The sequence below is a fragment of the Cydia splendana genome, chromosome Z (assembly GCF_910591565.1).
Source record: "Cydia splendana chromosome Z, ilCydSple1.2, whole genome shotgun sequence".
Classification (NCBI taxonomy): domain Eukaryota; kingdom Metazoa; phylum Arthropoda; class Insecta; order Lepidoptera; family Tortricidae; genus Cydia; species Cydia splendana.
In genome coordinates, this window is record NC_085987.1 from 13,341,171 (window position 1) to 13,363,795 (window position 22,625).

A 22,625-nucleotide genomic window follows, 5' to 3' on the forward strand; every position below is an offset into this window, starting at 1 on the left:
TCACTAGCCCAATCACATGGCCTACCGTGAAACACGACAATCGAAAGTTCAGTTTCCGCCTCTCTATCACTCTTGCCTATTCGATCGATAGAGAGGCAGATAAGAAAAATCGATTTTAGCGTTTCGCGGTAGGCCACCTGTAAAAAAACCGCCTTGATGCATCAACGTCATAGTGAAAACTTGTCAAAAAACTGTTTAAGGCCTAGTATGTCTAAGTTACTCTATGGTTTACTAAACCATGGGTGTGTGTGTGTGTGTGACAAAAAAGAGGGGGAGGGGGGCATTAGTTTTCCTTCGGAGCGATAGTAGTAGTTGTATAGTAGTATTAGTTTAGTCAAACTTAATACTGCAGTAGTTTACTCTCTCATACACAGAATCCGTCTAAGCTAATATCGCAAAATGCGGGGAAAGTTTCCAAGTTTGAATATATATTGAGATCAAAAATAATATGACAAGATTAAAATGCAATATCAGTTAATTATACCTTTTAGTCTTCTTCTTCTTCTTCCTCGCGTTATCCCGGCATTTTGCCACGGCTCATTAGAGCCTGGGGGTCCGCTTGACAACTAATCCCATGATTTGACGTAGGCACTAGTTTTTACGAAAGCGACTGTCATCTGACTTTCCAACCCGGAGGGAAAACTAGGCCTTATTGGGATTAGTCCGGTTTCCTCACGATGTTTTCCTTCACCGAAAAGCGACTGGCAAATAGGAATAGTTATTTGTTTTACAAAGGGGCAAAGTTGTTGTTTAACCGCTCGTGCTAATATTGATACCCGAGCAAGCGAAAGATTCCGGAATTGAACCAAGAGCGTAGCGAGTGGTTTCGGAAAATGGAATCTTGAGCGTTGCGAGGGTTTCAAAGCACGAGGGTTAAACAAAATTTGCCCCCGAGTGAAACACAAAATTTTTCACCACACCAACCCGAAGCAAATATTAAATGTAAAATATCAAACAAAACCAAACCAAATCAATTCCAAATGAATGTTATTAAATATTTATCATCCAAAATCATCATTTAAAAGTAAATTCTACCAGCAAACATAAGAAAACAACTCAAAATTTGCATTTGATTACTTTGCCTCACATGTGAATAAAATGCAACTTTGCTAACAGTTTTTGAAGTACAAAGTAAGCCTTTCCGAGCTGGTGTGGTGAAAATAATATTACGTACTATTCGTACTATTTTCGTACTTGGAGGCCGAAAAACTCATTAGTACGAGCCGGGGTTTGAACCCGCGACCTCCGGATTGAAAGTCGCACGCTCTTACCGCTAGGCCACCAGTCCAGCGCTCCCTTTAATTATACCTTTTAGTGTCAGTGATAAATTGATAATGGTAAGCAATTCAAATATTATTGCTCGTCGTAATGATACTAATGATAATCACTGTGATGATGATTTTATAAGCTATCTTAATTCCTAATAGTACACGTGTAAGACGCATCGGAACTAATATAATTTTATGATAACATAGACATTATAATACGACGCACTGATAAGAGCAAACAAAACCTAACAAACGCACATGAGAAAATGGTGTTTATGACCATGGGGTGGGGCCTTTAAATTCAGGGCTCGATTCTACACGCTAAACTGAGCTACTTTTATTATGGGTCCAACCACGAAATCACGAAAAAAAATTGGCTTTTTATATACATACATTTTGCCTGATCAGATGTCGACGTTTTCTATGGAAAAGCCAAAAATATGCTTTATCCATACATATACCTACGATACGAGAGTACCTACATCATTTATATTATCAGAAATTACAGATGCAGTGCATAATTGCTTTCCATCGTATTTTCTCGGATACGTTCGTATTTGTCATGCTAGTACTGAACAGTCAATGTCAGTACTTTTTGTACCGAGCCTGACTGAAATAGCAAGACACGTTGGTAAGTTTCCGTGAAAATACGGTGGAAAACAATTATGCACTACGATAAAAAGATAAAATAAGATAAAAAAATAGTTTATTCAAGTAGGCATATTACAATGCGCTTATGAACGTCAAATAAACCTTTACCGGCTCCAACCGTACACCTCTGCCCCGAGAAGATTTAAATCCCCCCTCAATTGGAGGAGGGTATCCCAATATGGGACCGGCAACAAACTCGGCGGGACACATCTTTTCAAAACATTATTACATCTTATAATTAACATGCATTACGAGTAATTAAGAAAAATACAATTTAAATTACTATAGAATTCATGCAATTATACTCAGTGAGTACATAACTTTATACAAATACGTAGCTCTTTCAGAAAACATATCAAATTCTTACAAAAGGAAAAGAAAATAAAACCAATAAAAGAAATGAGAATACATATTATATGAATCTGACTGATTGTTATGAGATGCTTTCATACAATTTGATGTGCTTTCTTACCTGAGCTGAGTCACCTTTAACTCTACACATAATACAATGCTTTTAATTGCTACTTGTCGTTATTACAGTTTCTGGTTTGGACCATGCATGTTTGTCTGTCAAGTAGTCCTCGACTCTGTAATAAGCCTTCAACATCAATGACATTCTGTATTGTCATCGTTCCCTAGCAACTAGACCTTCGGTTTGCATGTGTTATGATATGGAATCGAGTGTTTACCGTGTTGCAAATGTACATTCTGCATTGTTAACTGATAACCTCTTTCCTCCTTTGTTTTAACTTCTCGGATGCTCTCGGGACACAAACAGTCATATAATGATACATTCAAAGAAATCTTGATTAAGTATATTGTTTTTTTTTTTTGTCTAAATATTAAGTGTAAACTAGTACTTGTGATCTAAGGTGAACTTAAACCTACGGCACCTTAAATCTGGCGTACAACTCTCTTTGTTCTTCGAAGTCAGATGGGCAATTCGCATCTTATCTCTTATCCACAAGAGACGCAAAGTAATTTATTTAATGCAAATGTTAAGTTGTTTCCTCATGTTGGCTGGTGGAATGAAAATTGATGACCTGATGATTTTGAATGATGTAGTACCTATTTTTTACAATCGTGATATAATGGCAGTCGAGTATTTACGAAGCTTGCTGAGTGGCCTAAGTAAGGCACGATTGAAAAGCTATATACTTTTTTCTACTATACCTACGTACAGTCAACTGCAAAAATATGGGTGTAGACAACTTACTCAAAAATATGTCCCATAGTTCTTAATTCACTGACATAAGAGTTATGGGACATATTTTTTGAGATCATTTATACACCCATATTTTTACAGTTGACTGTACAACCTAAATAATTAAATAAAACTAAGTACATAATCTCAATACATAAAAGGATAGAATAAAAGACAACAACGAGCTTCTTTTTCAGTAAAAAGTCCTCTTGATCGCAGCGACACCTGATAGGTCAAATTCATTATAATTCACTAAAACGTTTCGTAATGAAGTCATTATAGTTGAGTTGGGAGCCCATAGTGAAAAATATGCGATTATAGTTTGGTATACGAAGACTTAATTCAACCATTAAAATCGACGTCGTTAATGTTGTGTTAGTATTTTCCTCGCGTTTGGTGCAAAATTTTGTGTTTCACTTGGTGGCAAAGTTTGTTTCGCAACGCACGCAACTCTAGAAATCCTTGCAACGCTTGCTCAGTAGGTATTCCACTAAATTATGATTACAATAATTAAAACTTTGCTTCCTCATAAGAATAAGTAGTTTTAATTTAATGTCTCACAAAAAAATATTTTAGTCCCCTTCCTCATAGAAAACAGGCTTGTGCTTAAATATTTGAATCGTGCCTGCTTACCGTGCTACTATCCCTTACGTTTACGACAACGAATCCCTTTGTATAGCATATATTGTTATATACTCTGTCAAGCCAATTTTGTCAGAAAAAATGGGCGGGAAATTCAAAATGTGTATGGGTGATCCTTCACCCCTACATTTTTAAATTGGAGCTTTATCTACTGACAAAGCTGGCTTGCCAGACTATTGATGATGTTTCAGTGTTCGTGGCGCTGAGTCTGTGTAGAGGTGACTGACCTGCCTGTAGCACGCGCGGGCGAGACCGATGCGCGCGCGCTGCCCGCCGCTCAGGCTGATCCCGCGCTCCCCCACCAGCGTCGAGTCGCCGAGCGGCAACAGCTCGAAGTCGCGGACCAGAGCGCAAGCTGTAACCACCTACGAGTATGCAGAAACACGAACGATTTCTATAAGATTATCTGATAATATTTAGTTACTTATACAAACTTGGTATTGCGTAACTCAAATTCTTTAAATGCCTGCAATTTTTTAACCGGTATATTATGCTCGTAAAAGTATTCATACAAATTTAAAGTACCTACTAAGTACTAATACAAATAATGCACCAAAAACAAGAACGACTATATTTATTGCCTTTTCATTTGCTATTATATTTGTAAATGTCTTATTTTACTGCTAAGCAAACATATATCAATAACTAGCACTTAACTTACTTAGCACAGTCGCCATCAGATATATCGGAGCAGCCATGGTGCTCACTAATACCTGAATACGTCTCTATTGCCAAGGCGTTAGAGCGTGTTCAGATATTTTTGAGCACCATACCCGCAATGTATAAGTAAGTAAGATGTCAGCTGCAACTTCGCAAAAATTTACTCGTAAATCTATCTACAGGTTCGACCTAATATAAGCAAGGTAGTTTTATAGTACAGAGTAGGTAAAAGATACGCGCTTACTTTTTTATAGCGTATACGGTCGTATGGCAGGCCGAAGAGGATGTTCTGCCGGACGGTGGCCACGAACAGCCACGGCTCCTGGCTGGCGTAGGAGAGGCGCGCGCCGCCCAGCGACACCGTGCCCTTGGACGGGAGCAGTTCGCCCAGGATCACTTGCAGGAGAGACGACTGAAGGAAAATAAATCCGTTAAAAGCACGTTTGACCGCTAGTAAAGATATATAGGTACATTTTTCGTCAAACGTCAAAACGTAAAACTTCTATGGAATATGACGTACATTTGCACTGCGTGTGCTATCAAAATCGTTGCAGACTTATCTTGGACTGACCTAAAAGATCTAAAAATCAATCCGGATAGTGCTTATCAGTGTGTTACTTATTTGAAGAGTTTGAATTCAGCTTCGATGGGAATCAACTTGCAATATATCGTTTTCGCTGAGCGAGACTGCTAGCTGGCGCTATCACTATCTCTCTATACTCTATCACTGATAACCTCTATGTATGTCGGTCTACATAAGTTACCTTCCCAGCTCCGACCAGCCCCGCGATGCCCACGAACTCGCCGGGCTGCGCGGTGAAGGAGACCTTGCGAAGCGTGTCGACGATGGGGTCCGGCTGCCAGCTGGCACACACTCCCGCCACCACCAGCCCCGTGTGCTTCGCTTTCTCCTTTTCCATTCCGTTACTGATCACCACCGTCGCGTCTTTCGCATTCATCTTCGCTTCGATAGCCTTCGCCGACTCCAGTTCTTCTAACATTAAGAATTCCTGCACAAATCAACCGTTAATAATCAAAAGTTTCACACAAACTGGTCCGATAAAATTATAACAAATAAGTGTATCGAAGTGGCGTGAATTAAATTAGCAAATAACTACATAATAATATTAATAACGCAGGGCTGCTTGTGGCGAGCAGTAGGGGAGTAGCGATAGCGGCGATATGCTTAAAGGCCCGTGACACCTCTGTACCCTCAGCCCTCACGCCGGTGTTGCCCTTGAGCTATTTTATGGGGGCGAGTCACCGTCTGCCGGATCTAAAGTAGTATAATACCATTGAATTAGGCAGGCGTCCGGTTTTACATCGCATAACCCAGTATTTAGTCCATCGCTTTCAGCCAATAGCCTAATAGTTTTTTAGATTCTATCAATTCCCAATAGCAGGACTATTGGCGGGTGGCGGGTGCTGCCTCTGCGTGCAGCTCATGACACGGGCAAGGGCAGCATCACACTATTGTTGCGAGACGGGAAAGACATATTAATAATAAAAACCATATATCACTATAAAGTAGCAATTAACGGAAGTATCTCAATAGTCTGTTCTTTTAGGTATTCAACATTCGCGCAAACATTCCATGATTGGTCATTCAGACAATCATGTTACACCATAAATACAAGTCTCACTAGCTATACCTGGCGCGTCAAGTGATGGTACCTTTGACAGTCCTCCAAATCGCTTTAGGTTGGGCTTGATTAACATATGGTTTTACCGTATTCTTCCTTCTTCATATAAAAATGATCTGTCATAGGGACCTTCATTCAACCTGAGTACTTATAGGTACTTATAGAAAAGCTAACCGGATAACCGATACGCAGTTAAGCGTGTTTTCACCCTATTAAATACCTAAAAGAACTGACGATATTAACTGACCTACAATGACTGATTAAATTACCTCAAGTCGTCTCACAGACACCTTGGCTTCCGCGAGAAAGGCCATAGCCATAGGGAAGAAAATGTTAGCGGCAAGTTGCAGGAGGTTGAAGTACTGCACCAGAGAGAAGGTGATCTCGGCCCGGATCTGGCCCCCCATGAGCACGAACGTGACCACAGCCGCGAATAGGATGAACCGCTCCGTGAACACGGACAGCGCCGTCGAGAAACCCTTGATCATCGACGTCCTCATTATAAAGTTCACCTCCATCCTGCATCATGACGAGACACATTAATGAACCATTAAGGTACTACACTTGTGGCTCTGCGCCATATCCTACTGGTGTTTGAGTCCTTTATGCCGTATTCCGCCATTTTGAACATTTTCCAAAAAACGAAACGATTGAAAACTTCTATGTAACTAACGAACCGGGGACCAAATTTTCCGAGAATCGGCTGAGAAATGCGACCTTCCTTCGCTGAAGCTAGGTCAATAAAGTAATGAAGAATTTCATTTCAAATATTATCATAATTTATTTGTTTTATGTTCTACTACAAAAACAACAAATATTTTCCTTTTATTGTGCACCATCTGTTACTTTAATCAACTATACATATTTACAAAAAGATCAAACAATAAAACAATACAATTACCTCTTCTTTTATTCACTGTTTAATTATGTACGAAGTATTAAATTTATTAATATGGGTGTATCATGTAGGTACAGTCACCTGCAATAATATGTTACTCTTCGAAGGCCGCAAAAATATGTGACACGCTCTTATGGCTCTGCAAATAAGATCGTGTCAGATATTTTTGCGGCCTTCGTTGTGTAACATATTATTGCAGGTGACTGTACATTATTGCGTGAAGCGATGTCCCAGCTGCAAGCAAAATTAACTCATACCCTATACCTATACCTAATCGAACGAGCGAGCGAAGCGAACTTCTTACATTCTACAGGGAAAACATTTGTTAGGGACACGACCGAAAAATAGGGAATAAATTAAAATTACCTACATACATTTTAGATCAAGGAAAATGATAGGGTAACTGTAAGTACATATATTCATATTGTTGTAAGTAATAGTTATCAACCGGAAACGTGTAATCAATCAGCTTCTCTCATTTTATGTTCCAGTATAAAGGCGGTCTCGTTAAGTTTAACGACGACTTGAAACGGGTTATTCCCACTAGTTACCACCAAGTTCTTACCAGTAACTACGGGGAATTTTTTTTCCCCCTTTTACCACTGGTAACTACTGGGAAAAAAAATTCTCACTAGTTACCACCAACTCGGTTTGGTGGTAACTACTGGGAATTTTTATTCCCAGTAGTTACCAGTGGTAAAAGGTGGGAAAAAAATTACTGGGAAAAAAAATTCTCACTAGTTACCACCAACTCGGTTTGGTGGTAACTACTGGGAATTTTTATTCCCAGTAGTTACCACTGGTAAAAGGTGGAACTTTTTTTTCCCAGTAGTTACCACCAAAATATTGTTAGAATTCAATACTAATAAAAACAGTATAAATGGTATAGTATAAATGTAGCGTGCTGTAATAAATAATTATGTATCAGTTAGTGATTCAGTAAACTGCTTTAAAAGTGATCAAACATATTAAAACAGTTTTACCGGTATAAGTGTAAAAACTAAAATAGAAGAGTCTCATTCTAGTTAAGTAGAAATTAACTTATTATCCGGATTAAATTTATCTTATTACCTAACAAATAGTACCTGATGCCCCTCTGGTAGAGTGTTATTACCATCCCGCTAGCGTGGGTAGCAATCGAGCCAACCAGCGTAACATGACCGAGCGATGTACTACCCGAGCGTAATTGGAATGCGAGCCTATGCTGGTTAGTCCGAGCAGTCAGCCCATCCGAAGCGCGCCCTAAGCGGTTTTAATAACAACCATGCCCTGTAGTTATTTATATAGCCTGACTACAAATTATGAATACCGACATATTCCAGCTCTGAGTCGTGTTATAATAGAACGAAATGAAGTAGCTGTAAATAATAAAACGAAATCAGTTCTGTCGGTTTTTGACTGATTTGTTAGTTCGTTTGTATAAATAAGTAACTCAATTTACAGTTATGTAAGAAGATAAATTTAATCCTGATAAGTTAATTTCTACTTAACTAGAATGGGACTCTTCTATTTTAGTTTTTACACTTATACCGGTAAACCTGTTTTAATATTTTTGATCACTTTTAGAGCAGTTTATTGAATCACTAACTGACATATAATTATTTATTACAGCACGCTACATTTATACTATACTATTTATACTGTTTTTATTAGTATTGAATTCTAACAATATTTTGGTGGTAACTACTGGGAAAAAAATTCCCACCTTTTACCAGTGGTGCAACTCGCCTTGGTGGTAACTACTGGGAATTTTTATTCCCAGTAGTTACCACCAAGGCGAGTTGGTGGTAACTAGTGGGATTTTTTTTTCCCAGTAGTTACCAGTGGTAAAAGGTGGGAAAAAAAATCCCAGTAGTTACCACTGGTAAGAACTTGGTGGTAACTAGTGGGAATAACCCCTTGAAACAGAGGTGTATTGTACTAGATTAAATTATTATTACGCCATTTAAAATAATACGTATGTGTCTAATGCACTTAAAGATAACGTTTTATTAAGTGATCTTCACGCTGATTTCACTAGTACGTAAATACGGAAAAACAAGAAGTGAGGGGGAAAAGGGTCCCTGGATCTGTATTGTGTAATAGAAGACCTTATATTGTGGTATTAGGACTACTGGGAATTTATATTATTTGACTTTATTCCTGCCAAACCAACCTTTTTTTATAATATTTAAATAAAATTTAAATGGACTTGTCTGCACATTAATTTTTATTTTTTTACAAAGTATGAGATGGCGTCAGAGAGCTAACACATACAGTCGGTCTAGCATGAGTTGCGTTCTCGCGCGCGACTCCATACATCTATAGTTCGTTTTTTTAGCATTAGAAAAAAGGTAAACAATCTTGATGTCTTTTAATTGAAAAACACGTTTTAAAAATAAGTCACGGCAAATATGTAACAATTATGAATCAAATACGATCATTTATAATCTTCTGCTTTGATAAGTAATAGTTACTGATTCTTAAAAAGCGTTTTACAATTAAAAGACATGTCAAGATCGCTTACCTTCTTTCTAATGCTAAAAAATACGAACTATAGCGCGACTTCAAGTATGAATTCGCGCGCGAGAACGCAACTTGTGCTAGACCGCCAGGCCTGAGAAAGGACGATAATAAGATTATTATGCTAAAGAGTCTTTGGCAAAGATTTCTTGCGAGAATAACAAAACGTTTTTAGTGCTCCGTACCTCAAAAGGGAAAAACGGAACCCTTATAGGATCACTTTGTTGTCTGTCCGTCCGTCTGTCCGTCCGAGTGAGATACGCTAGAGATACGATGTTTCTAGTACCCAGACTCTGATGACATTTCATTTGGCACTTATCCTTATCACCGATAAAGCGAAAAGTATAGATCTCTATTTGATTATTTTCATTCAACGATTAGATTCGAACCGGAAGCATACTAATATTAGAGTGACCATGCATGCCGTAAATAATTATAAACTCTTTGTTTGTCAACACAAAAAGAAATGAACGTTAATGTCAGTAATACTGGTACGATATTATGTCGTTTTTTTTTTCGAAAATGTATAAATGGCAGAAATTGGCATAAAGGGCTTAAGTGCCATATTTAGGTGTATAAGCTTAAGACATGTGAATCCACGATGATATTTTTTTTTTTTTATGTATTTTCTGTTTCCCCGAGAGCCACTAGTCACTAGTCACTACTCGTTATAAAACAAAGTCCCCCGCCGCGTCTGTTTGTTTGTATGTAGGTATGTGTCTCGCCTATCAATAGAGTGATTCTTGAGGAAGGTTTGGGTGTGTAATTTGTTAAGGATTTGTGTAACCATGCGAAGCCGGGGCGGGTCGCTAGTTAATTACTAAATTTCACCCGCTACTTGTTTCTTACAATGAATGCCATATAGGTAAAATAATGTTAGGGATGAATGTTGTTGATGGACGGAGAGCGGATGGTAGACCCAAAAAACGATGGATGGATTGTGTGAAAGAGGATATGAGAAAGAAAAGAGTGAGTGCTGAGGTGACGAGAGACAGAGGAGAATGGAAGAGAAAAACATGTTGTGCCGACCCCACAAAACGTGGCATAAGGGCAGGAAGAAGAAGAAGACTTATTTCATACAAAAATTACGCGACTGGTGAAACTCAAAGCTATACTGAAGCTGTATACATATACCTCTAGTAATCACAATAAACATGTGCTCGTAAATGTTAGTTTACTGCAGCTACCTATTAAATTTTCATTGTGTTATTTCAGTAGTGTACATACTATTTGTTACCCTCAAACATACAATTATATAATAAGTACCTACTAAGATGTCTCATCTGTGATGACCTCGTGATGACGATATATGTTAATAAGTTCCGTTAGATACTTAGAAAGACAACGCACTGTCTAACTAAACCGTTGATGACAGGACTTTGAAATTTAAACATGACTGTATTCTTCAAATGTAAGGTACATGTAATGTCTTAAATTCAAGACTAGGCACCCTGAACTGATATATTTTTTGTGATACTCTCTTTTATTGCTGACTTTACTGGTCATTTGCACGTCTACCAAGTTCTTCTCGAGACCTTTCTATAATAGGCCTAAACTCGATGTGTTTGTGTTTTTTTATCGAGGAGTTCCGGCATGCATCATCAGATCAGCTCCATGTTAGCATATTATTGCATTGTCATCGGAATTAAGGAAGTAGTTGTCAGAACTATTGTTCATATTTAAGTTACAAGATTTGAAGCAAACATACCGACTTACTATTTTTTTTCTTAGCCTTTAGGAATAATATACGCGGTGAAAAAAAGTGTGTGTAAAAATATGTCTCCAGTTAGAGAAAGTGTGTACTAACTTGCGTAATTTATCGACCAGCTTCTCAAATGGTTTCTCCCAAGCATACATCTTAATGACCTGGACTCCGTTCACCAGTTCGCTCATCACTTTAACCCTCTCGTCGGTTCGCTTGGCAATCTTTCCTCGCAGCACTCCCTGGCGGTTACTCAAGTAGCCTAAAAAAATTAAGGGCAGTTTAGATAGGATGTGTTAATGGTCAATAACTCTGAGTTGGAATATTTTGTCGTAATAAATCTTGCCGACAAAAGGGTACCTCTTTATCGGTCACTAAAGAAGTCATAAACGATGCACTTAAAATAGTTGTTAACAATAGCACTGAGATACAGGAAAAAAAACATTCTATGGGGTCCTTGTGGTTTTATGTAAGTATTGCAACTAATTGTAAGATACCTGTACTAAGTACTTAGTAACATAGTTAAAGTAAATTGTTAAGTAGTCGCATGATACAAATTTGGAGCTTCTTAAATGAGACAGACAAACAGCTTCTTTTGATGTAAGTTTAAAACAATTGCAACCACAAACGAGAATAATGTTAGAAAAGAAAAATTCTGCGAGTATTTTAATTAAAGATTTGTAAGCACAGAAAGCAGCAAAATTTAAAATTACTCTTTGTTTACAAGTGTTTTTGATAATTTAACCTAATTATGATATGTAGTAAATGTAGTTGTTTACTTTGAACTAGTAATGTCTGCACGAAGATGACCAGCAGGGCAGCGAAGGTCGCCCACCGCACGTGCTGCCACACCAGGTACGACACCACGGGCACCACCACAGGCATCACCCACAGGTAGTGGAGGAACAGCGTCACCATGTCGAACCGCATCACGTCGTTCGACATTAGGTTTATCACTTGGCCAGGCTCGGTCTTACTAAGGCCGGTTCGATCTAGTTTTAATATCTAAAAAGTTCGATGGTTAGGTACAATGTGAAGTAAACAAGTATATATTCACGTATTATATATACAATACAAAATGAACATCCTTCCTACTCTGACGTTCATACTTATCACTTAACAGGCATACTCTTGAGCCTTGCCATGATGAACAGCTTTTTACGAATATTTTTGAAAACGTAACGCGTCTGTACTTGATTATTATTAATAAAATAACGTATTAGTGTCAACAGTGTTAACGACGATCATGTGGCCACGGCGCGGCGTGCTGTGGAGAACCGTGGTCTCGTAAACGTGAAGTAGCTTTTAATTAGAGTTATCTCGGTTTTAACACCAGCAAGCAAAGTAAGGTTCACCTTTATACGAAAACTTGTAAATAATCAATTAATGAAGTTATTACCTTTCGATACAATAGCGAACAGCAAGCTATTCTTATTCGCATACCAACAGCACCTTGACTCAATTGCAAATGGTTCAACATCAATGCCGTCACTACGCTGCATACATTCATCAAAAAGTTGTATATATGGGCATTCCTGTATGCCTCCGGTGTTGCTTCGCCAGAAAAATAATTTATAAATAACGCTAATGTATATGGTATCAATGGCCTGGAAAAATAAATAATCTTGTAATTCTTCGTCTACATAAAACATAAGCAAGGTAAGCAAATAAGAATAAGAATTAATAAACAACAGAAGACAAAATTAAAGGATGTCAAAAGAAAATAAAGTCGTATGGAAGTTGCATAAACATTTAACACAAGATGGAACATGGGGCGATTATTTAAACGTCGTGCCTTGAAACCCTCGCAATGATCAAGATTCCTCTTTCCAAACCACTCGCTACGCTCGTGGCTCATTTTGGATTTATTGCACAACTACTAATCCCTTGTCAAATAAATGATTTGGGCCAAAAATATTAACTTTTGAACTAATTTTTGGGCCCGGTTCACATTGACTGGCTGCACCACTGTGCACATGCAAAGTTTATTTAATTTTTAGCTATAACTTTTTTTACAGTAAGTCAAAATAAAATAAGAACGATAATTATGAAAGACCACTTTATTTTCTATATTTTTCGATTTTTATATAAGGTAAGGTATGGTATCGAACGATAACGATTTGGCAATCGACCCCAACTCTAGTTAGTCTCTGAATTAAAAAAAACTAATACGGATGCCTGAAGTGCGTGAAAAAAGTTTTAATTTGCCGCCATTTGACGTACAGTTTATCTTTAATTACCTACTTTAATTAGTTTGCAAGTATAAAAATAATTTGTTTTGTTGTTTTTAATGTAACTAGCAAAAGTTTCATGTAAAATGTGCGATAAAGAGGTTTCGGAGACGCCACCTCATATCCGCGAGTTCCGCCAGAGAGTTAGTGCCCCAATGTCGGCTGTAATATGAGGTTAGTGAATATATCATAGAAAGTTGATAATATGTGTGTAGATAAAGAAGTGTATGTAACTGTACATAATTACATAACACTGATTTAAACTTTCACGATTATTAAACATTATCAAACTGCACAACGGGACTTAATCGCGTATTTAAGTTTTAAGATTTACCTCCGACGTTTCGAGGACGGCGTTGTCCCCGTGGTCTCGGAGAAGACTGGCTCAAGTTGACATCAACATCTTCTAGCCGCGCGAGTTTTTCGAACTACCCGCACTTGGTCTTGTTTATCAGTTTGAACGTTTTGCGCACTAGGGATGTCACTCTGTCGACACACAACACTAACGATATTCGATTTATCGACTGTCGATATTCGTTTCCGCTTACATTTACCAATGACTGGATTCCATGTGGATGAGATCTTAAAACCCTCGTCCCGATTAAAATTGCAATTGTTTTTTTTATTTCAATGGCTTCCCGCACTTTTCTACTGTAGAAATGGCGATCCGTGGAAAGGATTTTAGGGTTATGCAGCTCAATCCAGTGGTTTGGTCCTGACTCCAGCAAATGCTCAGCCACGGCAGACTTGTTCAAATCAAAACTCGCAAAACTCGCGCGGCTAGAAGATGTTGATGTCAACTTGAGCCAGTCTTCTCCGAGACCACGGGGACAACGCCGTCCTCGAAACGTCGGAGGTAAATCTTAATACTTAAATACGCGATTAAGTCCCCTTATGCAGTTTCATAATTACATAAGTAGGCATTAAAACACTCTTGTGATCCTATTATGAAACTCACTTCGTTCGTTTCATAAACCCACACTCGAGTTTTAATTCCTTTCATTATGTAGCAGTCAGCAGTCACATAAACTATACTATTACACAAAAAAGCTTATTTCTGCCTATTACCTACTAATATGTAAATAGTTTCAATTTTCCTCATTTGCCGATTACTCATGATTACTTGATTGGTTTTCGGCGTCCATCGTAAATAGTGTAAATAGGTACCGTTTGCTCGCGCTTTTCCATTTTACACTCTCAGTAAATCGAGTATTAGGTACTTAAGTGCGAAAATAAAACGAAATACAAAAACTTACCATAAAACTATAAAAAGTAACCCTACTAATAAACCACAGATCATATACTCCAACCAGAAGGTTCGTATGATAGCTTTGGTTAATGAGGGCTTGGAGCCATTTCGGTCAGCGTCTTCAAGCTCCGTTTGCCAGGCTTGTTCAAGTTGGTCCCCTAGCCGGCCTGAGTTGTCCTTGTGGCGAGCTTGCCATAACTGTTCTACGGTGATACCCTGTTTGTAGCCTTTGCGGAATAAGTCAAAGCTCCATCTGTGGAAAAATAACAAGTGTTTCAGTCATGTTTCAGTCATATAACAGCAACTTAAATTTTTAAACACAAATTATTAAAACTTTTAGAACGCCATTTGACTTTGACACTTATTTTTTCACTGTTATGTGACTGGTTATGTGTTAAATTTGTTAAATGTCAAAAAGTATCGCCAATGGTGTGGCTTAATTTTTGTATTACCAACTTTTCGAGCTATGACAAAAAAATTCACAGATTTCGTGCCTCACACGACTTTCGAGCACATTGGAAATGAATCTACGGAATTCGAAAAAATATTGTCGCTGAGCGACGAGAAAGTCTGGATAAGGAAAAAGTTACAAAATAAAACTACAACGTTGAATGATAATTATTTTATTCTTAGACTAACACAAGTATCCTGGACATAACGCATGTGAACAAACAAATTGCAAAATTTCCACACGCGTATCCAAGTTTGAATAATTGTCGCCGTGGCGCATAAGTATAGGTACATATTTCATTTTTCGATTAATAAGCAGGATATATTAATGTTCAAAGTACAAGAAAATTATTACACGGCAAATCCGTAGTCAACTCGAGTAGTGGTGATCGGCAGCGGCCCATTTGCTGCAAGATATGAAATTTTCTTGACAGCAGTTTGACGCGACGAGAGATGACCATAACAGCGTTTGTCTATGTTGCACCAAACCTGAGTTCCAATAGGTACTACCAGGGTTCAGCATCAGCTATCTTGGGTAATGCTCATCATGACGAATCGGGTGTCCAAAACAGCGTGTGCCTATGTTGCACCAAACCTGAGTTCCGCTAGGTACAACTAGGGTTCAGCATCAGCTCTATCTTGGGTACTACTCTCCTAAGTGCTCATCAAGACGAGTCGGATGACCAAAACAGCGTGTGCCTATGTTGCAACAAACCTGAGTTCCTTTAGGTACAGCCAGGGTTCAGCATCAGCTCTATCTTGGGTACTACTCTCCTAAGTGCTCATCGAGACGAGTCCGATGACCAAAACAGCGTGTGTTTATGTTGTATTAAACCCAAGCTCCACTAGGTACTGCCAGGGTTCAGCATCAGCTATCTGCTAGCAGCCGCCAGCAACATGCTGAGGTGAGACCATTTCGTGGCACTTTTTCTTTTTTATGTTTCTCTGTATAAGTTTTTATTTTGTGTTTCTCCCTCTCCCTCTCGCTCTCGCTCTCGCTCTCGCTCTCGCTCTCGCTCTCGCTCTCGCTCTCCCTCTCGCTCTCCCTCTCCCTCTCCCTCTCCCTCTCCCTCTCCCTCTCCCTCTCCCTCTCCCTCTCCCTCTATCTCTATTTCTATTTCCACCACCACAAGAATGCATAGATTGTCGAACAGTGCGTTATCTACGCCCGTCTCAAACAGGATAGATAGAGTTACACCAAGAAAAATCTGCAGCGATTTTGAAAGCCCACGCAGTGCAAGTGTTATTCTGCCGTCATAATCCCGATAATTCACAACAAACACCGATAACGAACTCTGCGAAACATGAAGTCATAAATGTCCTGTGAAAAATGTCGTTCTGACTTTTTGACTATTAGACCAATAGTGGGACCGGATTTTTGCACTAAAAGTTTTGATAATTCTAAAGATGAAAAAGTGATACTTATCTGACATGGGACATATTTTTAAGCATATTTGTAAAATATGACGAAAAGTTAGAACGAGCGTTAGATATAAATTAGGTATTTATATATTTTTAGTAATGATTTTTTAATATTGAATTAAAGTGCAATGTTTAATTTCCATCGTTTATAATATGTATGACGCTTTATAATGTAAAATTATTAGAAATTTTTTTAACGTGCTTCTTAGTCAAACTACAAATTAGCTTATTATTTTGTCGATATTGAATTAAAGTTTAATAAATCCACAACAACATATCTAAATTCTTAAGTTAATAGGCAAGCTAAAAATTTAGAAGAATAAGATATATGCTTTAGAATGAATATGCGTTTTTTGTCCTATAATATCTAATATTGAATTAGAGTCTGTAAAAATAAGTCTATTACTATAAAATAATATACGCAGCCATATTATGGAAAATAAGAAATTTCGGCGTGTAGCTTGCATTGTAATAGTAAAATATATTTAAAAAGGCGCGAAATTCATACATACGCCGCGCTGGTCCGTCAGTGTCGCCGGCGCGGCGCCCGAGACCCTATCATAGCCTACCTATACCTCGCCCCTCGCCTCGCCCCACCTGCCGCTCACAGCACTGTCTGTCTTTTCTTATCATTCATTTGTTTGTTTACTGTGGACATATATAAATTAGATGCGGACATTACGTGAAATTAAAGGGGTCCCTTTGTTTCCCATAAAGTTTTAAGTCATAATGTATTGTTTGTCTGAACCTTCGGGCTCTCGAATTAAGGTTTATTTTTGAATGGCCTTAGTAGCAGTTTGATAGCGTTGACTCGGCTCGGAGAGTTGGCGAATTGGCGATTCATTCGCCGAGTTAGCGGATCGGATACCAAGTTATCAGTTAGTTTAGTGGCCGAGTTGATTAGGAAGAACATTTGAATTTCGAAATTGTAATAAAAATGTACATGATATTCACAACTATTTTTTACCATAGTTTGTCAAAGGACTGTCTCATTTCAAACATAGAGAGAATCATCATACTATCTTTGACTTACACTAGTACTAGCACCCAAAAGAAAAGGATGAATACAGTTTTTTGTTTTTATTTACTGACAAATTGGTTTGACCGACTATACCTATTTCTGGTTCCTATTGTCATGTCCTGTCCTATTCAACGTCAATATCATATTATGTATATTACAAACCAACTGCTCAATATTACACGTATACATATTGAATATACAATAAGGTAAGTGACCTCACCTTATTGTATATTCCGTGTCGGCCGTATATGCCTATATACGGCCCACCTTAAATTAAAATGTTTTTTTTTTAATAAACAGGATATTAAGTATGAAAAACTCACTCAAATATGTATCTTATTTATTGAAGTTTCTTCATTATACCAAAATAGTATAAAAATATTACGATACTCTTGGAAAATACACCTTTTATAAAAGTCCTATTGTGGGCCTTATTGAACACTAGCAGGGTATTACTTAATCCTGCAAAAAATAATAATTTTGACAGTAGACAATAATAGATTTTATTGTTTTTAACTTAAGAGTTATACATATACAAATAACAATATTTGGTACTTCACAACAAGAGGATATTTATAATAAGTTAAAAATAATTCTTTTGGGCCTTATTAACTAAAGATATAAAAATTGTCTAGTTTACGCGAAAATAGTAGGTAACTAAAGTCACTAAACATAAAGCTTTATTATTATTATGTTTTAACATCTGGGGGCACGGCAGTGCCCCCGCCAAGACGAGCAAAGCGCAAGGGCACTATCTACCTTTTCTCGAAACGCTTCGTCGTTTTTTGGAACCCTCCTAACTTGGGGTTGGATTATACTAGATAAACAAAGTTCTCGGACTTATTAAGCATATCAATTGCATAGCTCTTATACTTTAGATTTTATTCATATGTAAAAACTTCGATTTCGTCACTGACTCACTCACTTGATGATTATCAATACCTTTAGGGTACTTCCTGAAGTCCTCTAAGAAGCTGAAATTTGATAAGTAAGATAGTTTTAGTACACAAACAACAAATAAATTCAAAAACATGAATTTTTTAATCCTTAAGGGGATGATGAGGGGGTTTAATCTTGTATTGGGAATCAATAATCGCTGAACCGATTTAGTTGAAATTTGGTATGTAGATAGGTATTGTTATGGGGAAGGATATAGAATAGATTTCAATCTCAAAGTTTACCCTTACGGGCTGAAGGCAGATTTCAACCCCAAAGTTTACCCTTACGGGGTGAAGGGTTTATATGGGGAATCAGTAAGAAGTACATTGTGTAACAGATGCCCCCAGATACTTATTTCAGGATTTTTAATAGTAAATCACCCCCAACCCTTTAAATTAGGGGATGGAAGATTGTCATAAGCAACTTACAAAAAGAAGTGAAATCCCACCAAAAACATTTTGATGTAAAATGTTGCTCAGACGAAACCATAAGGCTCGCACTGTCAAAAAGTTATCAGATCTCTTGCCAAGCTTCTAACTCTACAAGCCCTAACTTCACTAGCTCTACACCTTAGTCAAAGTATGTAGCTCGGCGGTTTCGTTTCTACAAGAACTATTGTATGTATAATAAAAAAACCGCCCAAGTGCAAGTCGGACTCGCGTTCCAAGGGTTCCGTACATTACACAATTTTTAACAATATGTTTTTTTAGTGAAAAGTGAGTAAAATGTCTTTTAAAAACCCGTAGGGATCGGATCAAAAACTAAGTACTTAAGTCCGACTCACGCCACAGATTATACAATAGTTCTTACGAACAGATACTTATCTCTCAAACAAAACGCAAGTACCTACCGTTTTAGAAATGATAAATAAATACCCACTTAAACAGAGGAGTGAAATAAAAGGAAAGCTAAATCTTAAATTATACCTAATATTCCGATTATGCTTTAGTGTTTGCGAAATAGTCATTTTAAAAGGTCATATGTCCCTGCAGTAACCGCAGTGTTTACGCCGTTTTATAAACCGCGCAATAATCCCAGCAAGAATTAGTTTTAAAACTTCGTGTAATTTAAAACCAGATAGAGATTAATGTTACATAGTAAAGAAAAATAATAGAAACCCCATGAATAAAGGTAATTAATTATAAGTTAACCAGAGCAAAAATGAGTAGGCACTTTCCGGTGTAAACTTACTGTCGTTAAAATAAACATTTACCAAAATAAATTAAAAATTTACTACCTATTTCAAATAGATAGATATCTAAATCTATACATTTGTCACACATATTAAACATTACATGTTTAATTAAAGAAATTCAATAGTAGGTAGGTACCTACTACCCGCGCGATTCGAACTTTAAGATATCGCGCCGTTAGACTTCACTAGATATGAAATAGTAAAGATATGTGACGTTCCACGGCAAAAGGTACCTTATGGCGGCTGGCGCTTACGCTTATTATTATCGCCACTCCAATATTCAGTCGGGGCAATGGTACCTTTTGCCGTGGAACGTCACATATCTTTACTATTTCTTATCTAGTGCATCTCTAATTCATTTCCCGAATCCCGCCGTCCGTGTAACTATCGTAAAAATTGACAGTGCGGCGCGCGGTGACGTGCGTACGTGAGCGCGTGTGGCAACCAACTGGCTTGCTTTTCTACCGTGAACGGGAGCAGATTCGTAGGTATTAATCCGAGCTCGCGCAGAGAGTTCCATAGGCCTGCTCACGCTTAGCTCCACATTTCTAATAGGTTTTCCTGTCATCTATAGGTAAAGAGCTAATATGTGTATTTTTTTCATAATAAAAAGACCCAGTAGTTTCGGAGATAAGGGTAATGTTAATTTTTTGCCTGTTTTCTTAAATAACTTCTAAACTATTTATTTTAAAATTATGAAAAAAATATATTTGAGATTCTAATTCTAAAATGAGCCCCTTCATTTGATATATAACAAAGATATAGTTTTTTTTCTTCTATTTATCATTCAACTCAAAAGTGACCCCTTTATTTAAATTTATATTACATATTTACTTTACATGTATGTCTTTGGGTTATAGACAAGTTTCAACTTATTAGTCCAGTAGTTTCGGAGCAAATAGGCTGTGACAGACGGACAGCCAGACACACGAGTGATCCTATAAGGGTTCAGTTTTATTCCTTTTGAGGTACGGAACCCTAAAAATAATGATTATAATAAGTTTTTCACCTTATGCCCATGTGGCGGTAGCAAAACAGCCAAGCCACATATTTTGACTAAGGTGTAGAGTTAGTGAAGGGGCTTGTAGAGTTTGAAGCTTGGCTCGACAAGAGATCTGATAACTTTTTAACAGTGCGAGTCTTAGGCTTATGGTTTCGTCTTAGCAACATTTTACATGAAAATGTTTTTGGTGGGATAATTTTTTACAGTATAAATATTTCTTCGTAACAGTTAGTATTATCTTTTAACATGATTTTTACTGTACATCTGGGCCCTATTTCACCAACGTGACAGGTGCGACATTTGTCGACATCACTGTTACTGACGTCACAGGCCTTTATAGGCTACGGTAACCGCTTACCATCAGACGAGCGGTGTGGTTGTTTGCCACCAACTAGTGTTGGGCGTAATTAATTACTCGTGTAATTTAATTACATGTAATTAAAATGTTTGTAATTTAATTACATAAAATTTAATTACATGTAATTATTTTTTCTGTGTAATTTGCAATTGTGATTACATTAATTAGTAATTAAATTACTCAATTACTTTTCATTTACCTTTTTAATAATATGCAAATATGAACAAATTTACTTGTAGTAATTATAAAGAAAAACTTTTATGAATTCCATTATACGCTGGATAACGTTATAACATATTTTTTATCCCTGGAATCATACCTTTACAGGGTACTATGTGACAAACCACGTTGAATATGGCGGTCGGCGCTTACGTCGCGTAGCACCGCATTAGTTTGCACGATGCACATCCCTGGTGCACCGGGTGCGGGCCAGCCCCAACCCTATCCTGTGTGTGATAGCGGACAGACTTGACTGCCCGTATATGAGACACTGCTGCGAAATGCATGTTTCCAGCAGTGTATATATATTGTAATAGTTAATTAGGTACTAACATTAGGAACGTAAGTCTACTAATAAATCTGTATGAGTCCATAGTTGCTCGAAATAAATATTTTTCATTTCATTTTCATTTCATTAGTTAATAGGGCGCCGGTAATAATGACGTAAGCGCCGACCTAAGGTGCCTTTCGGGTTGGACTGTAGCAAAGGGGGGGCTGGGACTTGGACAATTGTCACAAGAAATACGACAGTTGTCACGAAATTCCGACACAGAACTCATTTACTGTCATGAATTACCGAAAGTTCTTTGAAATCTTGTGTCAATTGTCATCATTATCATCATAAACATCACAAGAAAGATACCTGTTTTTTGCCGATATAATAAAGTTTTTTTTAATAATACAATGATAGTGACAAACAGGAATAAGGCCCGTCCGATGGTAAGCTATAACCGTAGCCCATGGATGCCTGTGACGTCAGCAACAATGTCACGTTGGTGAAATAGGGCCCTGGTGCTACATTACGACACCGGTGCTATAATAAGCACATTAAAACACTCCCTTTGGCCGTGTTTTAAAATTCGTCATTCGTTGCAAAATTTCAATTTTTCGCACTTCTATCGTAAATAACTACCTTTGTATTAATAAAAAAAGTTACCTATATAAGTAAGTAGTTACTGCCTTTAAAAAGTATAAGTGTCTAAATGTTATTAGACTTTTTGATTCTTTAAAACGTCTTTAGGTCAATAAAGCAAGTGAAAAATTATTAGAGTTAGACCAAGAAAAGTCTGCAGCGATTTGGACAGCCCACGCAGTGAAGGTGTTATTTATAAGTCATAATTTCATAGAAGTTTCTTCAAATCGGCCTTATTAATGAGAGATTAAAAATATTCAAAATTATCTAAAAATATTTTAATCTATTATTTCATCTCATACGTTCAATAAGGCCCGGGACTGGACCTTTTTACCTGCACTGACAGTGGATCTTCTTAGCAACAAGTACAAATTCAGAATAATAGGGAGCAACTGCTATTTTTGAATGCTGGGCCTTGTTACCCGCCGGGCCTCATATGCCTGCACCTCACCTAC

General features: G+C 37.6%; 1 protein-coding gene across 1 annotated transcript in view; it reads right to left on the reverse strand.

Annotated features, from left to right (window-relative positions):
* The window catches only part of LOC134804452 (ATP-binding cassette subfamily C member 4-like), a 60,366-nt gene that overhangs the window by 21,466 nt on the left and 16,275 nt on the right, over positions 1 to 22,625 (reverse strand). Inside the window, exons 2-9 of the mRNA XM_063777493.1 lie at positions 14,658 to 14,903; positions 12,570 to 12,777; positions 11,950 to 12,175; positions 11,276 to 11,432; positions 6,338 to 6,587; positions 5,190 to 5,435; positions 4,670 to 4,837; positions 3,993 to 4,130 (exon numbers count right to left, since the gene is read on the reverse strand). Coding sequence (XP_063633563.1) covers positions 3,993 to 4,130; positions 4,670 to 4,837; positions 5,190 to 5,435; positions 6,338 to 6,587; positions 11,276 to 11,432; positions 11,950 to 12,175; positions 12,570 to 12,777; positions 14,658 to 14,903 — 1,639 coding nt within the window. The remainder of the gene's footprint in view (positions 1 to 3,992; positions 4,131 to 4,669; positions 4,838 to 5,189; positions 5,436 to 6,337; positions 6,588 to 11,275; positions 11,433 to 11,949; positions 12,176 to 12,569; positions 12,778 to 14,657; positions 14,904 to 22,625) is intronic.